The sequence below is a fragment of the Entelurus aequoreus genome, linkage group LG01 (assembly GCF_033978785.1).
Source record: "Entelurus aequoreus isolate RoL-2023_Sb linkage group LG01, RoL_Eaeq_v1.1, whole genome shotgun sequence".
NCBI classification, from domain to species: domain Eukaryota; kingdom Metazoa; phylum Chordata; class Actinopteri; order Syngnathiformes; family Syngnathidae; genus Entelurus; species Entelurus aequoreus.
The window spans coordinates 35881491-35899397 of record NC_084731.1 but is presented as its reverse complement, the minus strand read 5'-3'; the positions used below and the strand labels follow the sequence as shown (position 1 = coordinate 35899397).

Sequence of the window (17907 nt, the reverse complement as noted above, 5' to 3'; positions counted from 1 at the left end):
GGCGACAAATAAACTATGTTTCTTACAATCATCATCCCCAGAACGAGGAATAGCTAAACATGCTTCACTAAACACCGTAGGAAGATACAATGGGTAACCACTAACAGCAAGCTCGCGCTCCTGAATGTTAACAAATACCATTTCTATTTATGGGCCCACATGTATAATATCAATGCTAATGTAACTGAGAGTGTACAAATGGACCCAGTAAGGGTCTATTTCTATTAACTATCTGTCATTTAGCTGGGGACAGCCTACAACTACCTCTAGGGGGTCCCCGCACCCCACTGTATGTATTTACTTATTTTGCCTTTTCTTTGGCCCACCCCTATAATGTTATTAATGTTCTTCTATTGTTCATCTGTCTTCCACGGCGAGCCAAATTTACCTGCGGGTACAAATAAAGAAATCTAATCCAATCTAATCTAATCTAATCTAATCTAATCTGTAGGACCTGAGACTCCAGGTCATCTTTTCTCTTTTTTTTAAGAGTCTGATTTAGAGTCTGATTATCAATATTGAGAATGTGAGTGTGAATGTTGTCTGTCTATCTGTGTTGGCCCTGCAATGAGGTGGCAACTAGTCAGGGTGTACACCGCCTTCCGCCCGATTGCAGCTGAGATAGGCTCCATCTCCCCAGTAAACGCGAAAGAGACAAGCGGTAGGAAATGGATAGATGGATTATCATTTAACAGGCTGTAGATTCTGCAGTGTACAAACTAGAAATTCATGTAAAAAGGAATCCGCAAACATTATTTTAGCGATTGTGCAACCAGACCAGAAGTAAGCCTCTTCCTCTTCAGGAGGTGAAGCGACAACACACACTCATCCTCATGACCAGTTTATGTGCAAATTTAATGATTTTACTCAAGAATATGTACAAAAAAAAAGTAATTTTAGTCATACAGATAACACATTTATAACACATTTTAATGGCCGAAAATATTATTTATTTGATGGTTTTGTTATTTGTTTTCTTTTGTTCGTTTTCCCCGTCATGACAAGTCAGGCTCCGCCTCACCGCCTACCCTGACCGCACGTGTCTCGTTTCCAACATTTCTAAAAACACTATTAAACAAGCCTAACATGATCTTGCTCTTGAATTTATTTCCATACTTCTATGATCTTGATCCTAAAATTGTCGCAGTTTTTGGTACTGAACTTTCATGACGGTACAGTTGCGTACTAATATTCTCACGTCATGTGAGAGACAGGAAGTATAAATTCAGTTCAGTTCAGTTCAGTTTATTTCGAACATGCATACGATACAATGTAATGCATCACATATTTCCAGTTGTTTCACTACAGCACGGCCGAAATGGAGTAGGAAGAAGCTTAGCTTATTAAATCCTACCCTTTTTCATAACAAAGCAATTTTATCACATTGCCTTGTTCTCTGTAACAGAACAGTGAATAAGTAATAAATAAATAATATACCAAAGTAAGTAAACAAATATGAATACATAAATACATATACATAAATGCTTTGCAATATAGTCAGTCAATGAAGAAATAATATGCAGCCCAGGCTTTAACTAGACTTCTGGTCAATAGGGAAGAAATTGCAGATGTGTCCCGTACTGAAATGTATGCAGTATTTTTATCAAATAAACTGATCATAGTGACCAACCTTCCAGTCTTTGTTTATTAAGTTGCATAAAGCATATAAGCATGGCCCTAATAGTCCTTACTGACATTAGAAAGAAAGTACGACTGATAATAACAATTATCAACACTAAGCTCTTTAGCAAAGGCTTCTCTAAGCTGCAACATATAATTGGGACTAAGGCTTGAGGCGTTGTAGTCGGGGAGTAGACGGCCATTTATGATGATGGCTATTTTAAGTGACGGAAGGGATTTGATGAAGGTGATCTGTGGCGACAAGAAAAGTCAAGTGACAGGGTGGTCCTTAGAGGAATGCTCCATTCATCAGCGTCACACACTGCCTGCTTGGAATGTTTTCATAATTGGCCAGAGAGACCCCAGAGATGGACAGATCGGTAGGTTGCCAGGCAACATGAGCTCAACATGTCCTCACTTTCTATAATAATGTCATTTAGTAGAATAATATAGTAATGCCATATAATAATGCCATATATTTATGTAAGATAACAAACATGAACATGAGCTCAACATCAGTCCTTTGGACACTTTGAGCAAAATAGCTTTCATTTCTTTGACTTCCTTAGCTCTTTATTTTTGTGAGCGCTGAGGACGTCTGTGTCCTGTTTGAGAATGTAAAGAAATTACAATCGCGTACAGAATAAGACGGGTCGGTAGGAGTGGACAAAGAACAGTCTGACCTAGTTGGGAAGAACACTGCAGCCTGAGGCCCTGACTTCATTTCAGGTCAATTCTTCTGCATTTATTCATCCTTAGTCGTTGTTATTGTCCATCCTTTTAGTAGCTGACAGCTCTTTGTTTCCAAGCCAGCATCTTCTGCCCAAAACTTCAATGTGCAGCCTTTCTCGATTTTCATTGAAAAACATTTTGAAACCAATTGTGGTACCTAATGATACGAGGGTCCCAGCTTACTAGTTGTTCTTACTGGGATACAAGCTGTCATTGGCCGAATGTCATTCTGTACCTGAGGTCAGGGATCGTCAACCGTGTTTGCACCAGTGACCAGTTTTATGTAGGCATTATTTTCACGGACCGGCTTTCCACATGTGGCGGATAAATACAGCAAAAATAAGTGAATGAAAAAAAACCTTTTTTCTCCAAAGACTTTTTTACTCAATTTTGCTAATTTGTGGTCATTGCTGAAGGCCAGAGCATAGACATAGAATAAAACTAGGTATATTTGCTATTAGTTCCAATGGATTTCTTTGGCTTTCTATGGATTTCTATTTCTGTATTCGTATTTTGTGCAATATTTCTTACATAGATACCCTGATGTATGCTTTTTGTTTTCAATGTTCCAATGCGTAAAAACATATGTTAATGCAAACAACTTGTGTAATAGGGCTATGTGCAACAACACCAGCAATTTATCTTACTAGGACATTTTTTTTTTCTTTAGCACACTTATTATACGCAACAATTTAGCACACTTGCACATTAGCACGATAGCGCTTCTCCATCTGAATTACTGAACTGCATGGTGACTATTCATGATCTACCCTGAACTGAGGTAATGCAGAAACCTACTGTTTTATATGGGTCTCTATTTTTATTGTTATTATTATATCTGAGAAAGTTTATTTTATTGTACTGTTTATGTCTGATGTTGATGCTGTCTTACTGAACTTTTTATAGACCTTTTTGTATATACCATCAACCTGCTGGGAACTGCAGATGACAAACAGCAACTTATATGAACTAATATCATCGTTTTTAAATTATGCTTCTGTGTGGCCCAGTAGCAAATACGTCACGGACCCGTACCAGGCCCCGGACCGGTGGTTGGGGACCACTGCTTCAGGTTAGGAGCCTCCCCACCGCTAGTTGTTGTAGCGAATGTGTTTGTCAAATAGTGGGTCAGGACCCTCTGGATGGGTCTGCAGCTAGGTGGCAGCAGTGCTCAATCTAGTCAATAAGCCTGTTCTAACCAGTAAATGTAGTAGTAACACAGGAACACATGTGTATTTACTACTCCAACCTTGTAGATGCAGTAAGAAATAATGAACACATGTAAACTTACTCCTACAGTAGCTTGTAGATGTAGTAAGAACACAGACATATCTGTACGTACTACTTTAATTGGGTAGGAGTAGTAAGAACACAGAGGACACATGTGTACTTACTACTGCTACCCAGTAAAAGTAGTAAGAACACAGGGACACATGTTTACTTACTACTGCTAGCCAGTAAAAGTAGTAAGAACACAGGGACACATGTGTACTTACTACTCCTACCCATTTGACATATTTGGCCAAATTTTCAGCCAAATTTAAGTGGTCGAAAATTCGGTGCATCGCTAATAAAACAGCAAACATGTCTCCGTACAAATATGAAGAAGCTGCTGATGGTGTGTTTGACGAAGAAGCAGCGCAGGATGCAGGAACCAGATCCAAGTATTGAGTCAGTATTTTGGTCAAAACAACTAGCTGGAAATTGCGCCATACACATGTTTTCCAATGGAGGAAAACATTCTGAAACACTTGGGGGAAACTCACGAAGGTGATCGGCATACAGAAAGTCCTCATGTGGGAATCAAACCAGGGACCTTTGTGCTGTGAGGTGTGGGGGAGCAAGCCACAGATCCACCAAGCGGCCAACATTGTTCAAAGCATACTTTTTACAGCGTGGGTCGCGTATAACAAATAAAATAACTTTGGTATTCCAAATATCTTTTTCCAGGTGAAGTAATGCAGGCACCGTAACTCACTTGAAATGCTGATGCTCTCTGGAACTGCGGATCTTGGCCGAGTAGCGCTCCGCCAGTTTGTCCAGGCCTCTGGAGAACTCCAGCTGGAGCTCGGCCTTCCGACGGAAGAAGTCCTGCAGGTCCTGCAGCAGCTGCTGGCGAGACTCCGACTGCTGCTCCAAACAACGGAATTGCTCCACCAGCTGGTTACGGATCTCTGCAGATCAACAAGAGAGCACTTAGAGCAGGAAGAGAAATACAAGTGGAGTCTAAAGTGAGTACTGTCAGAGCATTTTTTTCCCACACTAAAGTATCGCCTCATCTATGCGAGAATGCGATCATGCTAGCAGAAGCACTCATTTAGGAACAAAGTCTTCATAATTGAATAAAAGCGGATGTCCGACTGCATTCATCCATTGCTGTCAGTGTGTGTGTGTGTGTGTGTGTGTGTGTGTGTGTGCGTGTGTGTGCGCACACGTGCATGATGACATGCATGTGTGTTTATTGCTGCAGACAGCACGGAAAACATAAACTAGGTCAGTTTGCATTGTGCTGAGAGAGCCTTCACCAGGATTGGTCACAAAAAGGAGCCAACATCAAAGATTCTTTGAATTACAAGTTTGCTGTGTGTGCTTCTTTCCTCCGAGTTAGACAAAAAACTAACCCAAATAAAGTTTTTAGATTTTGTGTACAAATAGGACCATGTATGTCCTGAAAAAAGCAACATACTTTTGTCGGTTATTAACATTAATATGTTAAGCGATGTGGGTAGTCTTATACAGTAGAATTGTTTATTAGTTTCTAACATGCTTAACAGGGGTGTCTCGATCCCGTACTCTTATCGGTAATTGGTCCGATTACATCTAGATGTCCGATTCAAGATTCAAGATTCAAGATGCTTTATTATTGTCCATTCTTTAATATGTACAAGACACATAAGAACTGAAATTTCATTTTCGGCACAGTCCCACTAAGAGCAGACATACGTTACAGGGGGACAAGATGGGACCGCCAACGGATCAGACACTTACAGCGCTCCTTAAAAAAGGTGGGAAAAAGGCGATTTTTGGAAAGGGGGGAAGAGTAAAAAAAATATCAGTCTAAGGCTGGACCCTCGGGAGGGGTCCAGACTGAGTTCAAGGAAAAAACCTCACATAGCATAGCACACATAAACATGATACATATAATCACAACAACTCGCAACAGAGGGGGGGATTTGGGGCCCTGGAGGCCGGCCGCCGCTATAAAGCGCTACTCAGCCGTCCACAACCCCGAAAAGGAATTAAGCAGTGGTGAAGGCGTTGATTGGGGAAGGGGCGGGTGCGTGCATGTATGCCCAATTAACTTGGGTGAGATGTTGAAATGTTTTTGTGGACTGGGGCCGATCTCAAAGTTCGACACCAGGTGTTATTGAAAAAAAGGAAGGTCAAAAGCGTCCATCGTTGAGGAGTCCTCGGGGGAGTTTTTCAGAACAGCCTGTTCCTGCGTCAAGGCCATTCGAGGGAGTCAAATCGTAGATTAGGATGTTGTTTTCTTCGAGCAGTCAAAACAAAGACTTGCCTGCTCTGTGTCCGTGCTGGTTCTCTCAAATTTAATTTAATTCTCCTTCTCAGCAAGCTTCTCCATGATGAGATCCATTTTGCGATTCAGATCAGAAATCGCCACAGTCTGTGTTTCCACAGCCCAACCCAATCCTTCCATTGCGACGAACAGCCGTTGGGCTCCTTGAGTGGCTGCCATCGTCTTCCGAATTTGACGATACACCAGAGCAATGCCCAGCCCAATCAGCAAGTGCCCCGCGATTACGGTTCCAAATAGGTAGATGTCTTCCACGTCCTCGATGGAAAGGGCTGAGAGGCACATGATTCTCCATTTATCCCAGGAGTCTCTCACGTACCCCGCAGCAATGGTTCCATCAGGGCAGCCAGGCTTCCCCGAACCTCTTTTCCTTGTCGAAAAGACTTTGTGAATTGCGTCGAGAGTCCAGCTGATCATATCCATGTTTGATGTTTAGATTTGAGGACAGCGCAAAGAAAGAGGCTTCAAAAAAGTTCAGACAGGACAAAACGAAGAAAGCAAGCAGTCCTGCAGTGTGTTTAGTTGTGCAAAGCTGGACATGTTGCAATCTGGCGGTGGATGTTGCGAGTCGTGACCCGATGAGGCAGAGACGGCAGGTAAAGTGCAGGTAAAATGTATTTATTGGCAAAACAAACATAGTGCGGCAGGTAAGTGGAAAGGAAGCATAGAGAAAGCTATGCAACACGGAGGTACAACGCAAAAAGGACAAATGTCAAGTAATGATCTCTGTCCTCTGGTCGGGACTGGCATGTAAAGCATCCTGATTGGCAACTAAGAACTGGTGTGTCCTGATTGCTAATCAGGAACAGGTGAAGAAGTCAGCGCCCAGATAGGAGAAATAGTGGCAAAAGAAGAAAAACAGGAAATGGAAATTAAAATAAGTGTGCTAAACAGGAAATGAAACCACCAGACATTAATATTTGTCATGAGGGATCATGAAAGGACAGCTAGTTAACATCTAAATGTCTTCCAATGAGAACAAAAGGTTGGTGTTTTCTTCTATTTTAGTCAAGTCATTTACAAAACGCAAAAATTACAGGCTACAGGCTACTAGGAGCTAGCAGCTACACAATAGCACACAAGCTAGACATACGTAATAAGTGTTCTTCATCGAACAATGTTGCAGTCCAAAACAGCACATTTGTCAATATAAACAAATATCAAATAATTATTGGCATGCCTGACAGTTTGACCCTTTTTTTAAAATGTTCCTGTAGTTTGTTTTATTTCCTGTCTAGCGCTCTTACCCTGGTTTCCATTTCATGTTTGCCTCTTTTTTCCACTGTTCTCCAGTCTGGGCGCTCACCCGTCCCTTATTGGCAATCGGGACACACCTGTTCCTGGTTGCCCGTCTGGATAGTCCTCTACACAGATTATTGCTTGACCTTTGTACTAGAAGTATCAGCTTTCGGTGCACTCCCTAGCTGCACTAATTTTTGTTTTCTGCTAACAAATTATATTACATTATATTGCATGCCATCTCCTGTCTCTGCATCTCGGCGTCAACAACACCACATCGGAACGTAACAAATAGAGATGTCCGATAATATCGGACTGCCGATATTATCGGCCGATAAATGCTTTAAAATGTAATATCCGAAATTATTGGTATCGGTTTCAAAAAGTAAACTGTATGACTTTTTAAAACATCGCTGTACGGAGTGGTACACGGACGTAGGGAGAGGTACAGAGCGCCAATAAAACTTAAAGGCACTGCCTTTGCGTGCCGGCCCAATCACATAATATCTACGGCTTTTCACACACACAAGTGAATGCAATGCATACTTGGTCAACAGCCATACAGGTCACACTGAGGGTGGCCGTATGAAGAACTTTAACACTGTTACAAATATGTGCCACACTGTGAACCCACACCAAACAAGAATGACAAACACATTTCGGGAGAACATCCGCACCGTAACACAACATAAACACAACAGAACAAATACCCAGAACCCCTTGCAGCACTAACTCTGCCGGGACGCTACAATATACACCCCCTGCTACTCCCTAACTTCCCCCGCCCCCACCTCAACACCGCCCTCCCCCTAACCCTGCCCACCTCAACCTCCTCATGCTCTCTCAGGGAGAGCATGTCCCAAATTCCAAGCTGCTGTTTTGAGGCATGTTAAAAAAAACAATGCACTTTGTGACTTCAATAATAAATATGGCAGTGCCATGTTGGCATTTTTTTCCATAACTTGAGTTAATTTATTTTGGAAAACCTTGTTACATTGTTTAATACATCCAGCGGGGCATCACAACAAAATTAGGCATAATAATGTGTTAATTCCACGACTGTATATATCGGTATCGGTTGATATCGGAATCGGTAATTAAGAGTTGGACAATATCGGAATATCGGATATCGGCAAAAAAGCCATTATCGGACATCTCTAGTAACAAATTATAGTTGCATGTTACTTACACGTACAAAGTCGCAAGGCAGAAGTGTGTTAGAATGTATTCAGTAACAAACGTGTCAGCATCATTCAACGTACTGCATCATGAGCTTAACTTTACAAATTATTGTAAACACTAGATGTCGCCAAAAAATGACAACTCCATTTCAACTTAAATACTGCATGAATCAATTCCAGATTGTTAATTGACATTGACATCCAACCTTTTCTTACATTTTACAAAACCCAGCCGAGTCATACCAAAGACTATAAAAATGGTACCCGTTACCTCCCTGCTTGGCACTCAGCATCATGGGTTGGAATTGGGGGTTAAATCACCAAAATGATTCCCGAGCGCAGCCACCGCTGCTGCTCACTGCTCCCCTCACCTCCCAGGGGGTGAACAAGGGAATGGGTCAAATGCAGAGAGTAATTTCACCACACCTCGTGTGTGTGTGACTATCAGTGGTACTTTAACTTTAACTTTGGCTACAAAATAATGAAAGTATGTAAGATTTCTGCTGATATTGTATTGGATCGGTATCGGCCAATACTCAAGGCTTCAATATCGGTATCGTGTCGGAAGCAAAAAAGTTGAATCGGGACACACTTAATGCTAAACAAGTTACATTAAGGGACATCACATTTACACTTGCACAATTCAACATGTCTGAAAAGGAGTAGAACGATGCAGAAATTATTTAACCTGATTCTTTCTCCATTGAAATTAGTGTTTGTTCACTTTCTGTCTTTAAATCTTACTATTTTCTAGAGATGGGTACTGAATTTGGAACTTTTATAGGAAGCGACCAAATTCCAATGGTACTGAATTACGTATAATCAAACGGTATCATATTTCAATACCTTTGCTGCACGTAACGTCTCGTCAGGTTGTAGACTCAAACATTTGACGGGCAAACCGGTGTATTCATAGTGGACTTCCTAAGTAATGTTGTAATGTTCCATGCCAACAAGGCAACCGTGCCTGATAAAAAACACTCAAAAGTAAGGCTCCACTTTTCTAAATGCGCTAGCTCGATGCTAATTTACTTTGGATATTCCATATACATGCAACTGATTAGCATTAGTGATTTCACATGAGGATTTTAACACCTTCAAATGTGTTAATGTCAACTACAACTAAGGTGCATTATACAATCAAACAGCTGTTGTGTAATAAGTACAATACTTACAGTATAAACACTTTGTGTTTGAAAATCCTTAATGGCAAAGACTATTCCCTTACTGCGGTAAGAGACCTAGGACAAATTGAAATTAATGCATACTTGCAAATGATACTCACAAGTAAAAGAAAACATTACCTGTACAGCACAGTGTTCAAATGTTTAATATTTTTTATTTATTTAACTCTTAACAAATTATTATTTATTAACACATTAACACACAAAAGTAAAAAAAAATGGTACCCTTGAGTACCAGTATTAATATTAATATTAATATTGTATAGGTTCAAATGTACTATGGTATTTTCTAGTAGAGAGAGAAAAGAATAGAGTATTGTAGTTAATATAATCATTATTGAGGAATAATGTTAATGTTTCTTTCAAATTTAAACTAGTGATGGGTCTTTGACTACATTTCAACGATTAACTACAAGAAAAAAAATTGATTGATTGGTTTCTTTCTAGTAAAGATTATTTCTCTATTTATTTTGAGTGTGTTTTTAGTTTGGAATGATCTTCCTCCATGTATTGGACAGAACTCTTGGCCTGAGTTTAAAAGTATTTTCCCTCCTGTCTGACATCTTGTGAGGCCCTGACTGTGTTTAATCATTATTTTCTTTTGTTGTATGCATTTTAATGTCAAGCTGTCATTTCTATTTCTTTCACACCTAAAAGGAGCTGGATTAAACTACTGTACAAATACTTCAAAATTACCAACAATATTTTATTGCAGCAATTGTGACATTGCTTAAACACAAGCTGCTTTGTGGCACACATGCTTGAAAGGACAAAGCTCCACTCTCTGTGAGACATTAGTGAGCAGCATTAACAGACGTTTTCAAGCATGCATGTCATTTGCGTGCAAAGAAAGGAAGCTTGTATGTAAAAGAGCATAAATGAAGAAAAGGCTTTTTCTTCTCCTTTACATGATACAAATTTAAAGAAATGCTCTGCAAATGTAAATGGAAGTATAGGAATACAGCCAAAAAGCAAAATGAAAGAGTATGGCTCCTAGCTGGGGGGAGATGTTATCGTCATGGTGCCGTTGCCTGGTTACATGCCTCTGGAGGCATCTCTGTCCTCTCCTTCTTCTGACACTTGCACCAGCCGCTGCATTTGGCATTTGGTCAAGGACAAGAGTGACTGTTTCTACGTGGAAATACTCGATAAACAACCAAACCTGATGAGCAGCTAAGGAGGCAAAAATCGGCTCCAAAATAGAACAAAATGTCGCTGCGCTAAAATAAGACCACAAAAGAAAGACAACTTTGCAATTTTGTCATCTAGACAATAAAAGACATTTTTTGCATGCTCTGTCCTTGCAGGCGTGTTATTTTTAGAACCCAAAGTGTTACTAGGGACTGTGCAGTATTGCACTACACGTGATGAATGATTCAAGCTTTCGCAGAGCGCACATAATCACGCCAGGACACCTTCACAATTCAACTGCAAACACACTAAACGGCTTCTTCTAAGGTCCCTTCTACACTAAGCCGGCTAAGGTTATCCAGGGTAAATCCCGCCTAACCTTATCCTTGTCCACACACACACAATGGTCGTTTAAGACCCTCTCACCCCCTCCGTCCGCTGGCGCAACGCGACTTAGTTTGCATGCGCGGAAAATGCGCACGTCATAGTCACCTCCAGTGTTGCTTTGTGTGCAAGTTCTTAAATTAAATTGAACTTATCTGAACAATATCCAGTGTTGTGGTATTTCAATGAACTGGAATCCAGTGCGCTGTGGGGCCCTATTGTAGTGAATCACACCTGAGCCATCATAAATTAATCAAATCTTTAACAAACACGTGGAAGTAAAAAATGTGATAAAGAACATTTTACATCAATCAATCTAGGGATCTAGATATCTGGTCAGGACACTCCTCACACTTTTGCCTTTACCTTCATTGTCCATTCGTTTTTGGTGACTTTATATACTCTGGACCTAGACGTTGAGTCTGCGACATACATGGCGGACAATAACTGATACAGTCTGCTTTGCCAGTCCAAATGCATTTGCTGTTTTCCGTAGTCTTCACTCGACGGCCAGGTAATCCAAAGCACACGCTACCTTTTTTACCACACCCACGGGAACCCGCATTCTCATTGTCTCTCCTTCGACAAATGGACAAAGTTTTTCGGTAAGTAGTATTACAGCTGACCTGGACATTTGAAAGTTCTCTTGCCGTCTGAGATGTGTTGTATCCGAAATAGCTGCAATCGTGCGTTTCCTTCACTTAAGGTATCATGTGTGACTTCTACAAGCGTCTGTACATGTAGAAGAAGGAGAAAAATGTGCATGTCTGGATGACTCGTATGAGGGGCCGTTAGGGACATTATTCAGAATTACCCCTTACATACATTACTGAAATGCTCTCACATAAACAACTGACATCTTTTTCTTTTATACACACTACTGAAACACTCTTATAAACACTACTGACATGCTCTTACATACACTACTGAAATGCTCTCACATAAACAACTGAAATCTTTTTCTCTCACACACCCTACTGAAACACTCTTATAAACACTACTGAAATGCTCTTACATATACTACTGAAACACTCTTATAAACACTACTGAAACACTCTTATAAACACTACTGAAATACTCTTACATACACTACTGAAACACTCTTATAAACACTACTGAAATACTCTTACATACACAACTGAAATACTCTTATAAACACTACTGAAATACTCTTACATACACTACTGAAATACTCTTACATACACTACTGAAACACTCTTACATACACTACTGAAACACTCTTATAAGCACTACTGAAATACTCTTACATACACTACTGAAACACTCTTATAAACACTACTGAAACACTCTTATAAACACTACTGAAATACTCTTACATACACTACTGAAACACTCTTATAAACACTACTGAAATACTCTTACAAACACTACTGAAACACTCTTATAAACACTACTGAAATACTCTTACATACACTACTGAAACACTCTTACATACACTACTGAAATACTCTTACATACACTACTGAAACACTCTTACATACACTACTGAAACACTCTTATAAGCACTACTGAAATACTCTTACATACACTACTGAAACACTCTTATAAACACTACTGAAACACTCTTATAAACACTACTGAAATACTCTTACATACACTACTGAAACACTCTTATAAACACTACTGAAACGCTCTTATAAACACTACTGAAACATTCTTACATACACTACTGAAACACTCTTATAAACACTACTGAAACATTCTTACATACACTACTGAAATGTTTTTGTCTCACGCACACACACACACACCTGGAATTATTTTTCACTAGTATGTATAAACGGATTTCACCTGTGTGTGTGTGTGCTTTTTACACGTGTGTGTAAGGGACAACAATTTCAGTAGTATGTGTTCAAAGATTTCAGTTATGTGTATGAGCGCATCTTACCATTGTGTATACGAGCATTTTACCACTATGTGTAAGAGCATCTTACTAGTGTGTGTGAGCGATGTTGCATTCCGGTTCCGGTATAATCCCCGCCCCTTTCAGACAAGTTTATTTTTATTTTTTTTAAAGCCAAGTTGTGGACAAAATGTCTGCCGACAAGTAGCTTAAAGGCCTACTGAAACCCACTACTACCGACCACGCAGTCTGATAGTTTATATATCAATGATGAAATCTTAACATTATAACACATGCCAATACGGCCGGGTTAACTTATAAAGTGACATTTTAAATTTGCCGCTAAACTTCCGGTTCGAAACGCCTCTGCGGATGACGTATGCGCGTGACGTAGCCCGACGAACACGGGTATGCCTTCCACATTGAAGCCGATACGAAAAAGCTCTGTTTTCATTTCATAATTCCACAGTATTCTGGACATCTGTGTTCGTGAATCTGTTTCAATCATGTTCATTGCATTATGGAGAAGGAAGCCAAGCAAGCAAAGAAGAAAGTTGTCGGTGCGAAATGGACGTATTTTTCGAACGTAGTCAGCCACAACAGTACACAGCCGGCGCTTCTTTGTTTACATTCCCGAAAGATGCAGTCAAGATGGAAGAACTCGGATAACAGAGACTCTAACCAGGAGGACTTTTGATTTGGATACACAGACGCCTGTAGAGAACTGGGACAACACAGACTCTTACCAGGATTACTTTGATTTGGATGACAAAGACGCAGACGTGCTACTGTGAGTATGCAGCTTTGGCTTTTTTTTGCGTATGTACGTAACTTTTTTAAAATATATAAGCTTTATGAACCTTGGGTTAGGTGAACGGTCTTTTGGGCTGAGTGATTGTGTGTGTTGATCATGTGTTTGAATTGTATTGGCGTGTTCTATGGAGCTAGGAGCTAGCAGAGGAGCTAGGAGCTAGCATAACACGTACCGTACCGTACGTGCGCGTCACGTACGTAACTTTTTAAAAATATATAAGCTTTATGAACCTTGGGTTAGGTGAACGGTCTTTTGGGCTGAGTGATTGTGTGTGTTGATCAGGTGTTTGAATTGTATTGGCGTGTTCTATGGAGCTAGGAGCTAGCAGAGGAGCTAGGAGCTAGCATAACAAACACGCAGGTGTTATTATGCAGGATTAATTTGTGGCATATTAAATATAAGCCTGGTTGTGTTGTGGCTAATAGAGTATATATATGTCTTGTGTTTATTTACTGTTGTAGTCATTCCCAGCTGAATATCAGGTACCGTGAGTATGCAGCCTTGGCTGCTAAACATTCGATAACTTGACCGTATGTGCGCGTCACGTACGTAACTTTTTAAAAATATATAAGCTTTATGAACCTTGGGTTAGGTAAACTGTCTTTTGGGCTGAGTGATTGTGTGTGTTGATCAGGTGTTTGAATTGTATTGGCGTGTTCTATGGAGCTAGGAGCTAGCAGAGGAGCTAGGAGCTAGCATAACAAACACGCAGGTGTTTTTATGCAGGATTAATTTGTGGCATATTAAATATAAGCCTGGTTGTGTTGTGGCTAATAGAGTATATATATGTCTTGTGTTTATTTACTGTTGTAGTCATTCCCAGCTGAATATCAGGTCACCCTCGGCTCTCACAGCATCTTCCCTATCTGAATAGCTTCAACTCCCCACTAGTCCTTCACTTGCACTTTACTCATCCACAAATCTTTCATCCTCGCTCAAATTAATGGGGAAATTGTCGCTTTCTCGGTCCGAATCTCTCTCACTTCATGCGGCCATCATTGTAAACAATAGGGAACTTTGCGTATATGTTCAACTGACTACGTCACGCTACTTCCGGTAGGTGCAAGCCTTTTTTTTATCAGATACCAAAAGTTGCAATCTTTATCGTCGTTGTTCTATACTAAATCCTTTCAGCAAAAATATGGCAATATCGCGAAATGATCAAGTATGACACATAGAATAGATCTGCTATCCCCGTTTAAATAAAAAAAATTCATTTCAGTAGGCCTTTAACCGAGGCGGGAGCTCCACTTCATAATTTGAGGGCTTCAGCGGAGAATATAAGAACACTTTCAATGCAACAAGGGTCGGACTGCCGCCATGGGTCTCCCCCGCAGGACGCGGCACCTGAGCGGCCACACAGCGGTGCCTTTCTCCTCCCGACAGCCGCAGCCTGGAGCACTCGTTCCATTGCGAGTTTGCACCGCACACATGCAACGTTTCAGTTCATGGACATCGGGGCAAAAGGAGGAAAAGGTAATTAGACATTATTTATTTCTAAATGATTTGTTGAATCACACGAAATGTAAGACAACATGGCATTGTAGTGAGCTACAATGGTAACATGTCGAAATGTGAGTCACGTCGTGTTACGTCAGTAGCTAATCATATACTAATGATAATGGATTGCATTTATTTAGCGCTTATCATCGACTAGATAAGGGGTCCCCAAACTACGGCCCGCGGGCCGGTTACGGCCCTCCAAAGTCCAACATCCGGCCCGCTGGAAAAACAAAATTTTTTGTATTATTATTTTCAATCTGTCTTTTCTAATCTAATCCATTTTTTGGTGTTCCCTAGCCGCTCAGGCAAATCATATTGTCTACAAATGCATTTCCCTGTATGACTTATATTGTCTTAGCTGTTTTCATGTGATCTGATTGTTACATTCTTATTTCAGAGTCACCACACAGCTGCATGACCATTTCAACAAAGACGGAATAAACAACCTCTGGATTCATGGAACTTCTCTGCACACAAATATATTAATTGGAATATTCAATACATTTCTCATAAACATATTAAATATCTTTTTTTTTTTTTCTCAAAAAAGGTTCCCTATGCCTTATTATTTATATACTTTTCAATGCTTCTTGTAGTCAGACAATAGATATTGTTTGTCTAAAATTATAGTTTAAGTTAATGTGTTAACCTAACCTAAATACAATAATCATAAGACAAAAAAATTGTGTATCACAAGCGTTTGGGACAAGTTTGGGGAGATTTTGACAAAGTGTGTGTGGTGGTGGGGGCTGGATGACATTACTAGTCAGAACATAAAATAACTTAAAAACATCAACCGTAGAAACATAAATGTTCACAGCACAAACGTATTGCGGTGTTATTCTGATATTTGCAATAATAAAGTGGGCAACTTCATACAGGTCTGTATAACAGGTTCCTTATTTATTTATTTTTTACAAAATGTTTAAACAAAATGTTAATTTGCAGAATACACTGCACAAGTAAATAAATAAATGATAAATGGGTTGTACTTGTATAGCGCTTTTCTACCTTCAAGGTACTCAAAGCGCTTTGACAGTATTTCCACATTTACCCATTCACACACACATTCACACACTGTGCAACCTACTAATAAAAGTCTCAATCAATCAATCAAAAACACTGATGGCGGGAGCTGCCATGCAAGGCGCTAACCAGCAGCCATCAGAGGCAAAGGGTGAAGTGTCTTGCCCAAGGACAAAACGGACGTGACTAGGAAGGTAGAAGGTGGGAATTGAACCCCAGTAACCAGCAACACTCCGATTGCTGGCACAGCCACTCTACCAACATCGCCACGCCGTCCCTGAAGTGAAGAAAACATTTTAACAAACCTTATTATTCCCATGTTGTCCACTGAATAAAGTGCAGAATTGAAGTGAAAATGTCTATTCCATAGTTGCCATCATTTTCAAGTGGGTTCACTTGTTGAAAAATGTTCATTGTTGTCTCATTAATGTTTACATCTATGTCTGGAATTACACACCGACAAGTATTGAAAGGATATGAATAATGAGACATAAGGAACCTTTCTGAGCCAAAAAAGGTTGTTTTCAACACACTGTTGAAAATAATATTCACAATGTTTCTATGTGAAATTTATTGAATATTCCAATTAATATATTTGTGTGCAAAGAAGTTCCATGAATCCAGAGGTTGTTTATTCCGTCCTTGTTGAAATGGTCATGCAGCTGTGTGGTGACTCTGAAATAAGAATGTAACAATCAGATCACATGAAAACAGCTAAGACAATATAAGTCATACAGGGAAATGCATTTGTAGACAATATGATTTGCCTGAGCAGCTAGGGAACACCAAAAAATGGATTAGATTAGAAAAGACAGATTGAAAATAATACAAAAAAATTGTCTTTCCCAGCGGGCCGGATGTTGGACTTTGGAGGGCCGTAACCGGCCCGCGGGCCGTAGTTTGGGGACCCCTTATCTAGTCGATGATAAGCGCTAAATAAATGCAATCCATTATCATTAGTATATGATTAGCTACTGACGTAACACGACGTGACTCACATTTCGACATGTTACCATTGTAGCTCACTACAATGCCATGTTGTCTTACATTTCGTGTGATTCAACAATCATTTAGAAATAAATAATGTCTAATTACCTTTTCCTCCTTTTGCCCCGATGTCCATGAACTGAAACGTTGCATGTGTGCGGTGCAAACTCGCAATGGAACGAGTGCTCCAGGCTGCGGCTGTCGGGAGGAGAAAGGCACCGCTGTGTGGCCGCTCAGGTGCCGCGTCCTGCGGGGGAGACCCATGGCGGCAGTCCGACCCTTGTTGCATTGAAAGTGTTATTATATTCTCCGCTGAAGCCCTCAAATTATGAAGTGGAGCTCCCGCCTCGGTTAAGCTACTTGTCGGCAGACATTTTGTCCACAACTTGACTATAAAAAAAATAAAAATAAACTTGTCTAAAAGGGGCGGGGATTATACCGGAACCGGAATGCAACATCGCTCACACACACTAGTAAGATGCTCTTACACATAGTGGTAAAATGCTCGTATACACAATGGTAAGATGCGCTCATACACATAACTGAAATCTTTGCACACATACTACTGAAATTGTTGTCCCTTACACACACGTGTAAAAAGCACACACACACACAGGTGAAATCCATTTATACATACTAGTGAAAAATAATTCCAGGTGTGTGTGTGTGTGCGTGAGACAAAAACATTTCAGTAGTGTTTATAAGAG

General features: G+C 40.2%; 1 protein-coding gene across 4 annotated transcripts in view; it reads right to left on the bottom strand.

The window, feature by feature from the left end:
• Positions 1-17907, bottom strand: part of LOC133651184 (SLIT-ROBO Rho GTPase-activating protein 3-like) — a 121783-nt gene that overhangs the window by 82555 nt on the left and 21321 nt on the right. For all 4 annotated transcript variants that reach the window (XM_062049185.1, XM_062049194.1, XM_062049204.1 and 1 more), the window contains exon 2: positions 4331-4526. In XM_062049185.1, coding sequence (XP_061905169.1) covers positions 4331-4526 — 196 coding nt within the window. The remainder of the gene's footprint in view (positions 1-4330; positions 4527-17907) is intronic.